This window comes from Buteo buteo, chromosome 3 (assembly GCF_964188355.1).
Source record: "Buteo buteo chromosome 3, bButBut1.hap1.1, whole genome shotgun sequence".
NCBI lineage: Eukaryota > Metazoa > Chordata > Aves > Accipitriformes > Accipitridae > Buteo > Buteo buteo.
This window is the reverse complement of record NC_134173.1, coordinates 12,419,892-12,431,430: the sequence shown is the minus strand read 5'-3', so window position 1 is coordinate 12,431,430 and position 11,539 is coordinate 12,419,892. Positions and strand designations below refer to the sequence as shown.

Here is an 11,539-nt window from a genome sequence, read left to right as displayed (position 1 = left end):
AGACAAAACAAAGCCCCAGAATCCCTGCCAGTGACCTGGCCACCACCATCAGGGAATTCAGACCGTCGGGCTTTTCATGCCAATCCTCTCCTGCAGCATTTTGCCTTGAATGCTGTAAGAACCGTGTTCGCTGTTTGTACTCCGAGCTGAAACTTTCTCTTGCAAACCTGTTCATGTGAGAAGGGCTGGCAAATTCAATGCGTTTTGCAGTGATTCCCAGCTACAGTCAGAGCGCAAGGATATATTCTGGGATGGCAAAAGCACAAAGCCTTAAGCAAGCGTTAAAGGGGAGGGCAGGAAGATAATTCAGCAGGAAAATAGGGAGTTGAACAAGAAAGCCTTTTGAATAAGTTATTTGTAATAAGACCATTTTTTCTCTTAGTTAAACACTATAAGCTTTTACTTTGTTCTTTCAAAATGAATAGAAAGTTACTGCTGACGGTGACTGGGGTATTTGCCTTATGTACCCGCGTGCTTGCCTTTTAATCACCGAACTTTTGTTTTGTACTTCACTATTAGTTAGTGATGCAAATGGAGGCTGAAATCCATATGCCTGCTGAAGTCACTTCTCTAGGAGCCCCAGGCACCCTGGGCCTACAGTCTTTGTCATCCTGATCTCTGGTGCTCTCAATAATGCAGCAAGCCTTTGCTCCACCAAAGCGTCACCTGTCTAGGTGAGTCGTGCCATCCCCTATCTGAAGTGACAGCCATCTTTGAGTACCAGCATCTTAACTGACTTCTCTTTCATCATCCATGTTAGAGAAATAACATTTTCGACAAGGTGTTGGGTTTCCCCCCCCCTTTTCTTTATTCTTTCCCCAGCCCCCCTTCACCCCTTAGTTAGAGCACCTGATCAAAAAATTATTTCTGACAAAGATTTCCTGCTCCAAATTAAATGAGCTCAAGGAGATGGAGCATTTTCACGCAGAAAGAAAGTGAAACGTTGATGTTGGAAGTTAATGAATCTGGTAGCAGAGAGAACATTATTGAGACTGGATAATATGATCTAACAGCTTTCCCTCTTCTTATCCTCCCTGTAAAGAATGTATGGAAGTCAGTTATGTGGCATGATTCTAACATCTGTCCTACCCCATAATGGTAATTTGTATAAGTAATGGAAACAGGTTAAATACTTCCATTCTAATGTTGCCAGCAGGGATGAAAATGAACATTTCAATGAAATAATCTCGACAGAGCAGGGAGAGGAGGGGTGGATGGACTGATTCATCTCCGGCTCTCTTTGGTGATCCGAACACTAATGAGAATGCTTGAATGTATAGTGTATCAGATAGAAGGGGAAGAGCAAGTAAATTTCTCAGATTAGAATCACTGTGAAAATATACCCGCATGCAAGCTGCTTCGCTCTCCAATTGCCAGTGTTGGCTAATAATTTGCAGCGTTCATTTTAAGGGGATAGGGGAGAGAAGAGAAGGAGGTGAAGAAGCTTTTTGTTGGTTTTTAATGGAATGCCTTTAAGGGTTATCATTCAACCTGCTAGAAGCACAGAGGTTGTTCTTGTTACAGTACCTTATCTACTTTTCAGACCCATTGCATTAGAATTAGAGGGTAGGCAGTTCTAGTATTTTGCCCCGCATTTTGCTGCAATTAGAAATGAAAGACACAAACCACTGTAGTAAGGTTATTTGGTTGCCTGATAGTCTGTGCTGCTCCTCAGCCATTGTCATAACTAAGCCATATTTTTCCACTGTAGTGACACTGTAATACAGACACACACACAGATTTGTAGCATCTGTGCCAGAATTTTGTATGAACATTTGTATATACTAATATAGAAAATTTGCAAATCTTCCAGCAGGCATGTTAACCTCTCACAATGTGAGATTTTGGATTCTTTTGTAAAACTCTTATGACTGTATACTGGAAACATATCTGTAAGTGTTTTTTTTTTCCTCTCCCTCATGTTTTTCTGTAACGAGGGAGATGTGTGGCTATAGATTGTCTTTTCTAGCCGTACTTTTTTGCCCAAGATGTGAAATGTGTTCTTGTGTGCAGTGGAAGTCACCCCCAGCCTAGAGTGCAGTTTGTGCAAGGTGACAGTGTGGGCTGTGAAAACTTCTGCAGCTGCTGTCTCCTGTTGGCTGGGTAAATATTAGAAGCTGTGGAAATACATCTGTTGAAAAATGGTGAACACTCACATCGTGCCATTATTGTTTAGTTCCAGAGTAGACCCTGATTTAGTGAAGAATTTTAGACTTAAACGCATCCCTATTTGTTGAAACTACGAAATATGTATTTCAGTGAAAATTATTTCAGTATTCAACTGCTTTACTGAATTGTGGCCTTCAGTACTTAGGTGTTTCTTCTGAATAAATTTATTTATTTATTTGGAAGCTTTAAAATCAGGTCTTGAAGAGTTTACTACATTTAATTTTGTAGACTGTTAAACACAATGATTACTTTTTGTTCTTTTCAAAATAATGTATTCAATACTGAATCCCTTTTTGAATGGAAAAGAATATCTCCGTAGAGGCAGATTCCTTCAAAAGCACAGGTCCGAGGTTACAGAAAGGTTTTATGTGAGAATATTTATATTTTTAACCACATCCTTACATTTTGGATCTCTGTCTGCTTTTTCAAACAATGGATGTGTATTTATAGTGTAAATATTCTCACTGAAGCAAACACAATGTGCTGGGCTACTCACATGTACAATATATAGCGTCTCACGTCCACTTAGATTAGAATGCACAGCTTTTAACACTGCTCAAAGATGACAGTGTATCTATGGGGAAGCATTGGCATCCAGAAGGCACATTTTATAGGCAAAAAATATTAGCAAGGCTAATATATACAAACTGCTCCCCCTAATTTTTAGTTGTCTGGAATTTGAAGCTTTTTCCTCTTTTTCCACCGTGCATTTGCCTGAGTCTGTGGATGCACAAATGAGAAGGAAGAGAAAAGCTGGCATTATGTTCTGTAATTTCTTCTGCTTTGGATATAGTTTTTGTTGAGGAGGATCACTGCTTATATCTGCTCTTGGTATTTTTGTGTGGTTTCAGGACAAGTGTAAACCCCAACAGTGTCTTTGCAGACGCAGGAATATCTGGAGAAGATTGCTGAGAGTTTCTTGGTCACAGAAAGATATGCTGTCTGAAATCTGTCTGTCTGTTGATCTACCTATTATAATTTAGGGGGAGAATCTGAACATCTTGCGCTTTTATTTGACATAGAATATTACTTGTCTCTGCAAGTAATTCTAATAGGAATATTTTTGCTGTGTTTAAAATTCTGCAGCTCGCTTATTTGTCAAATTTCTGTGAGAATTTTAGTAAAAGATGCATGTTTTTAGAAATTAACATTCTTCATTTTGTGTGCTTCTGAATTAGCTCTAACAGAAACCTTTTCAGTTAGAGAATTGCACTGACCTTGCAAAATACCATATGTTGAGTGTGCTGCTATTCATCTTATAAACATTAGTAGTCTTGAATGAAAAGGTATTCTGTATATCCTATGGTAACTAAAGGAGTTAAATAAAATCTTTTTGATTGCAATGATAGAAAATAAACATTTTGGATAAGTTACTCTCTGGTTAAGAAGCATCATTTCTTTATGTTATTTCAGATAACAACTGTACAGACATGTGGGTGTGCAGATGATGTAAATGAATTTATTTTTTTTTTAGAATCTGGCTTAAATTCTGAAATTATAGAAAGTCAGAGTCCTGGCCAATCATACATTCTTAACTCTTATATTGCAGTATATATTGTTAAGGGAGTGAACTCAATCGTGTAGTAGTCTCAAGCAGAACCTAAGACTAGGAAAGTAAGTGAAAGATGGATATTTCACCCTAACACTCAGTTTCTTTGCTTTGACAGTTTAACACCGACCTTTCATGTAGTTTTAACGTTTCTTGTGTGGTTTAGCTCCTTTTATTTTTATGGTAAAGTGCAAAAGAACAAGAATAGAGAAAACACACCGTCATAAATAAATAAAGGTAAATAAAAGGTAGGGCAGTGGCTTGACTAGAGTTTCTACTTAAGCAGATATTTAGATGGTTATATGTAGCAATTATAAAAATACATATTTATGCAATTTAGAATTAAGTAAAGAGATGTAAGCAGATAATTCATATGGATTCTTACAAAATCCTGTATCAACTATGGCAACATTCAGCACCTTCAACAGTTTCTTATATCTATTTATTAAAAATACTGGGATGTGAAAATTAGAGAAAATTGGCATAGTTCCACTGAGGTTAGTAAGAAGATAGCTGTTCATAAAAGCTCAGAATGTGGGCCCCCTCAGTTTTCAGCTTCTACTTGGTGACTGTCTGCTGATCATTACTAAGTTCTGTTGTTTTTTTTTTTTTAAATAAAAATGCCAGATGGTAACTGTCCATTTTTATGCATTTTAGGCCTCAGAGTTTTTTTATTTTTTTATTTGAAAGTAATTTCAGAATCATAAACCATATTCCTCTATAACTGTTGTTTACTTTTCTGAAACTTAAAAATGTATTGTCTTTTGCTGTTAGAAATGACTGAAAACAGGTGTGTTTAATGAGAGAGCTAAGATATCTTAGACTGTAGCCGTGGGAGTGAATTCTGCTTGCAAACCTAGAGTTCAGAACTGCAGCAGTACTACTGTGCTCAGATACCTGCAGAGTGTTTCAACAGCAGCATTAATGCAAGACTGGAAAGCTGACTGACTTCTTAGTTCTTTTGCTATGTCTGTATTTTATTTTTCATTTTATGGACTAAATGCATTTTAAGATTTTTTTTTTTTTTCTGGTTTTATAATGCTTTTCTGGCATCTTCCTGGCCTTTGGCTCCAGGATGATTTCTGTAGTGACTTCTATTGTGCTTAGTACTCACCAGTCCTTTTAAATATATTAGAAAACACCCGAGGCTGATGGATCTGTAAGGAATTGGACCCTGCTTAAAACTTTTTAAAAACCCAAAAGAACAAATTATCTTCTGAAAAAATTTGACACTTAGAGGGCATATGAAAGATGCAGTGGGCTTCTTAAGGTTTAGCACTACCCCAGTACTAGATGGACTACTTTCCTGCTTTATCTTAAAAGATCAGACTGAAGTAGTTAGGGGCTGCATTAAGACTGAATTGCAAAGGTGAATACAGAATGCAATACTATTACTTTTCTAACAAAAAAGAAAGTTTCAAAGAGTGTTCATATTACAATGAGAGAAATTATTTTTATTTTTCAGAAAAGAACTTTCAGAGTGTATTAGCAACTGTGTACAAAAAGGAGCTCAACTTGTACTTACGCTCCCCCCAGTTGAAGAAGGCCTCAGCTTTGTTAACATGATAATATGTATTTTCTTCGTATCACATAGGAGCAGAAGAGCCTCTTTTTCTGGCATTTTTTCAGTATTGTACCTTGGAATGACATAGGCCACATTTCAGCATCACTTGCTGCACAGTTCACCTGACAAGGAGACATATTTTTATTCAATTACTGAAAATTGCTCACAATCCGTGTTTTCTACCTTGACATGCTTATAAATGATCTACATTCCATTATCACTGTGATTTTTTTAAGCTTCTTTTACAAAACTGGAGGGAAATGTGTACAAGTATGTTTTCTGCTTTGCAATAAAAGTGTACATTTATCACTTCGGTACATGTAAGCCACTTCTGTGAATTGGGCCCTTGGAGTAAATGTGTTTTGATGTAATGGCCATCTGCTCATGAATATCACATTTGCTAGTTTAAAAAATAGTTTGATATAGATAAACACATAGTTTGGTAAGATTGTATAGTTTTACCAGGTAGCAATACAATAGCAAAGTTTTATATTTACCGTGAGCCAATAATTAAGCTGGGATGGAGGTCTCAAGTGTTTTGTTTGTTGCTTTTAAAAATTAACATTTACTTTTAGTTTCTGACTGCTGTTTTCAAAATGGTAAATGCAGAACCCACATCAGATCATAACAGGAGGCAAAGTATATGCTAGCCATTTCAGAAAACATAGTCTTGCTTCTCTTTTCACCTTGTAAAAATGAAAGCTGCTCTGTTCTCAGATGGACCCAGTACAGCCAGCCACCAGGAGACCCTGGAACAGCTGACCTGACACACTTGCCCCATATAGCTCCATTGAAGTCAGGTGTCAGTGGCACAGAAATGGCCCTTGAAGCTGTAACTAAAGCCAGTTTGCTGGAAAAGATGGCACTGACGAGATGGAGTTGGTCAAGCCAGTGGTTCTGAGTGCCTAGGTCTGAGGGGTGCAGGTCAGCTGCAACGTGTTGCCTATACGTAGTGCAGTAAATATAGCTCAGTGCCAGGCCATTTTTTAAGTTGATAAAAACTGGTTTACTAGGCTCTTTGTTTGATTTTGGTTTTGATATTATGGTATCTGCTGTGGTCCTGGCACATATTTTACTGCTGAAGTCAAAGTTTATTCTTAGGTAGCACTGATATCAAACTGTAACCAGGACAGAGTATGTGGATTTATAGTATGTGGAGTGTGTGAGTGATGGCGAGTTTGGTTTCTGGATGTATCTTCAAAATTTGTCTTTATGGTTACTGCTTTTAGTACAGAAGACAGCAACGATGTAAAATGTGTGTGTTCGATAACTTTGTCTTGTTTTCCCCCCCGTCTCCCCTCCTGTATTTTAGCATATGTTCCTGAGGAGGAATTGAAAGCAGCAGAAATAGATGAAGACAGCGTGGAAGATGATGGGCTGTCTCTGGACATCCAGGAGAATGAGTATTTGTGCAATGAAGAAGCGGAGATCAAAGAGGCTCAAAGCTACCAGAACTCCCCAGTCAGCACTGCAACTAATCAGGATGCAGGCTATGGTTCGCCGTTTAGTGAAAACAGCGATCAGCTGGCCCATTTCAAAAGCACTTCCTCTAAAGAAGAGAAAGAGGATCCTCAGTGCACAGACAATGTTTCCTATCCACAGGACAGCTTGGCACAAATAAAAGCTGTGTATGCAAATTTGCTTTCAGAGACTTGCTGGTCCAGTTTAGCTTTGGACTTAAAGAAATCCAATCCAACCACCAGCAACAATGGAATCAGCCAGAATGAGAACACCACCAGTACTGACACCAATGCCAATTCCCAGAGTACTAGTACTACCAGTACCAACACTAGTACCAGTACAACCACCAGTAATACTAGTAACAGTAATAGTAACAGTGGTGGCTCGGGTTACGACTGGCACCAAGCTGCATTAGCTAAAACTTTGCAGCAGACCTCATCGTACGGACTTCTCCCAGAGCCTAGTCTTTTCAGCACAGTACAGCTTTACCGGCAAAACAATAAACTTTATGGGTCTGTGTTCACCGGTGCTAGCAAGTTCCGATGCAAAGACTGCAGTGCAGCCTATGACACACTGGTGGAGCTAACAGTGCACATGAATGAAACTGGACATTACCGTGATGACAACAGAGATAAAGAAGCTGATAAGACCAAACGGTGGTCAAAGCCTAGAAAACGATCACTTATGGAAATGGAAGGCAAAGAGGATGCCCAAAAAGTGCTGAAGTGCATGTACTGTGGGCATTCGTTTGAGTCTTTGCAAGACCTCAGCGTCCATATGATAAAAACAAAGCATTACCAGAAAGTGCCTCTGAAGGAGCCAGTACCAGCCATCACTAAATTGGTCCCTTCTACCAAAAAGCGAGCACTTCAGGACTTAGCTTCACCTTGTTCACCTGAGCCGACAGGGATCACTGCAGAAGCTTCACTGGGTGAGTCTGCAAAGGATCAGAAAACTGCCAACCCCTATGTGACTCCAAATAACCGCTATGGCTATCAAAATGGTGCTAGCTACACTTGGCAGTTTGAGGCACGCAAGGCCCAAATACTGAAATGCATGGAATGTGGCAGTTCCCATGACACTTTGCAGCAGCTCACTGCTCATATGATGGTCACTGGTCATTTCTTGAAGGTGACCAATTCTGCTTCCAAAAAAGGCAAACAGCTAGTATTGGACCCTGTAGTGGAGGAGAAGATACAGTCTATACCTCTTCCACCCACCACCCACACAAGGCTACCAGCCTCCAACATTAAAAAGCAGCCTGATTCCCCAGCGGGCTCCACAAACTCAGAGGAGAAGAAAGACCTGGAGAAGGAAAAGGTGGTGGTCAGTGAAACAGAGAAAAAGATTAAAGAAGAGAATGAGGACACTACAGAGAAATTTGAGCCAACAACTTTGTATCAGTACCTCAGAGAGGAGGACCTAGATGATAGTCCTAAAGGCGGAATAGACATATTGAAATCCCTGGAGAACACAGTGACAACGGCTATCAGCAAAGCTCAGAATGGAGCCCCTTCCTGGGGAGGATATCCCAGTATTCATGCAGCTTACCAGCTCCCAGGAACAGTCAAACCCCTTCAACCTGCGGTGCAGAGTGTTCAAATGCAGCCGTCCTACGCGAGCAGTGTAAAATCACTGTCGTCAGAACACAATGCGCTCATCCATTCCCCAGGCAATCTCACACCCCCACCTCACAAGAGCAATGTATCTGCTATGGAAGAACTAGTGGAGAAAGTTACAGGTAAAATCAATGTGAAGAAGGAAGAAAAGCCTTTGGAGAAAGAGAAGAGTTCACCAGTCAAACCCATGTCACCTGCTGCTAAAGAAAACAAGGACTTCCCAAAAGCAGAAGAAATAAATAACAAACAGCAGCCGAAGAAGAGCTCTGAGACAGAAGTTCAGAAGGTCAAAAAGGATAGTCCAGCAGAAGCACATACGCCAAATGGTACAGAGCCACTTAAAACAAAGGTTGCAAATGGCTGTAACAATTTAGGAATCATCACAGATCATTCACCTGAGCCATCCTTCATTAATCCGTTGAGCGCTTTACAGTCCATTATGAATACTCACTTAGGCAAAATTTCTAAGCCGGTAAGCCCCTCTCTGGACCCTTTGGCCATGCTGTACAAAATTAGCAACAGCATGTTGGACAAACCCATTTACCCAACCACTCCGGTCAAGCAGGCTGATGCTATTGACCGGTATTACTATGAGAACAGTGATCAACCCATTGATCTAACGAAGTCCAAAAATAAACCTCTTGTTTCCAGTGTGGCTGACTCTGCCTCATCCCCGCTGAGGGAGAGCGCCCTGCTGGATATTTCTGATATGGTGAAGAACCTCACAGGGCGTTTGACACCCAAGTCTTCAACTCCATCTACGGTGTCAGAGAAATCTGATGCTGACGGGAGCAGTTTTGAGGAAGCTTTGGATGAACTGTCACCAGTACACAAGAGGAAGGGCAGACAGTCCAACTGGAACCCTCAGCATCTTCTGATCCTTCAAGCCCAGTTTGCTTCCAGCTTGAGGGAGACCCCAGAAGGCAAATACATTATGTCGGACCTAGGTCCACAAGAGCGGGTACACATCTCTAAGTTTACTGGTCTTTCCATGACCACAATTAGCCACTGGCTGGCCAATGTGAAGTATCAGTTAAGGAGGACAGGTGGAACTAAATTTTTAAAGAACTTGGACACAGGACATCCTGTTTTCTTTTGCAATGATTGTGCCTCTCAGTTCAGGACTGCTTCTACATACATAAGTCACTTAGAGACACACCTAGGGTTTAGTTTGAAGGATCTGTCAAAGTTGCCACTTAATCAGATTCAAGAACAGCAGAATGTTTCAAAAGTCCTCGCAAACAAGACTTTGGGCTCACTTGGAATTGCCGAGGAGGACTTAGGCTCCACATTCCAGTGTAAGCTCTGTAACCGAACTTTTGCAAGCAAGCATGCAGTCAAACTGCACCTTAGTAAAACACATGGCAAGTCCCCAGAGGACCATCTGATCTATGTAACTGAGTTAGAAAAACAATAGCGTCCAGGTAAGCAGCCAGGTATGCAAGTGACCACAGGAACATTGCACTAAACTTCTTCATAGTACTGCACTAGGCCTGACCTGAGCCTCTGAAATCAGTCTTACTTTTGTTGCTGAACTGCCTATCTGGACCTTGTTTTTTCTTACACTTATTTTGTAGTTATATTTATATGCTCTTTGTCTGATCTGTGCATGGTTATTTTTTGTTTCTGTTTTTATTTTTTGTGAGTCAAAGTCTGACCTTTATTTTCAACATCTGTCCTTGATGTTAAGCTATCTTTTGTAGAATATAGTGGGAGACACTATTGAGAGACATTAATTTAGCCGTAAAGAAAGACACAAAGAACAATGATAAAGAGACATCCTAAAATTACAAAGTTGCCATGACAATAAAGGTCACAGAACCTGGTAGTGTCAAGTTTTAACCCTCTGAGAACTGTAATAGCATTTCTGTGCCTTTCCCAGTGACTAAGTGAGTAAATAAGGAAAAACAAAACAAAACAAAAGGCTTAAAGGCATTTCATTCAAATAAAAGCTGTGTCGGAAGCAAAACTTTTTTTTTTAAATGAATGAGCTTCTTTTTTTTTTTTTTTTTTAATGCAGAACTGGTTTGTGAAGAAATTGTGCATGCAGTCCTTGGAAGAAGGAGAGCTGTGTAGTACTCAAGGGGTTAGGAAGCCACAACTGTATAAGTTAAATAATAATTAAAAAAAAGCAAACCAAGTTGCCACTATGCCCAAACCCTCTGGATGCTGAGAATTGCCACTTTTTGGCAAAAAAAAAAAAAGTATGCAAGCTGTTATTTAAAACAAGTGTAAAAATGCTCTTTTCTTTCCTTTTTTTTTTTTTTTTCCTGTAAAATACTGCAGTTTATAGTTATTTACAAATGTTAAGCTTTGGTACAAGCTGACCTTTCTATAGTGTGCTGCATTGGTAAATGAAAACAAAAAAAATGGGGCAAATGTTGGATTCTGTTCCTTGTAAATTGCCAGCATCAGCTTAAAAAAATACATGTTACATATCGTACCATTTTAAACTGTTCAACTTTCTTTGTACCTTCTGGCTGTATGCTTTCTCTTTTAACTTTTTATATTGTCATTTTATATTCGATTTCTGTGTATATAATGTAAAACCACACTTTTTGAATAAAATTTAGTTCCTGCAGCTTGATATAAATAGAGGAATTTTACTGGCACCTGCATCTTTCCAGATGCATGTACTTAAAGGAACTATCTGACAAAAAAATAAATAAATAAAAATAAAGCAAGCAATGCACTATGAATTATACATTTTGATGTTTTATCATTAATATTGTACAGTACATTTTGGTTCACACAATTAAATCCACTGTTTTCTCAAGTGTAAAATAAACCCACATGCAGTTCTTGATTTACATACATTGTCATGTCGTCATTATATTGCCTTTGAGGTGTTATTCCAGCAATAAGAGGCATCATTTATATAATCAACCAGGAAAAATCTATTTGAAATCATCTCTCATGATCTGTAAGCTGACGTGTTTCATTTGAAGCCGTAATACTAATAACCTCTTAAAAGAGATTTGCAGCAGGTACGTACCGCAGAAGGTACAGGATCAGTGGGTCGCCATCAATTAGCGACGGGCATTCTGCTCATCACTGAAGTACACGAAGGGCTGCAAAGGTTTCGGCCAAGTTGATTTTCCTATGCTGTATGACTGTGCCCGTAGTCATTTTCTGTGTGTGTTCAAAGACCATCTCCTCCCTTCCTTCTCAGGCAAA

The 11,539-nt window shown here is 39.4% G+C and overlaps 1 protein-coding gene across 3 annotated transcripts in view; it reads left to right on the top strand.

Annotated features, from left to right (window-relative positions):
• The window catches only part of TSHZ1 (teashirt zinc finger homeobox 1), a 56,694-nt gene extending 45,531 nt beyond the window's left edge, over window positions 1-11,163 (top strand). For 2 of the 3 annotated variants that reach the window (XM_075022868.1, XM_075022867.1), the window contains exon 3: window positions 6,595-11,163. In XM_075022868.1, coding sequence (XP_074878969.1) covers window positions 6,595-9,779 — 3,185 coding nt within the window. In that variant the 3' untranslated portion in view covers window positions 9,780-11,163. The remainder of the gene's footprint in view (window positions 1-6,594) is intronic. The other variant, XM_075022870.1, reaches the window with a different exon arrangement.
• Window positions 11,164-11,539: the final 376 nt, after the last annotated feature.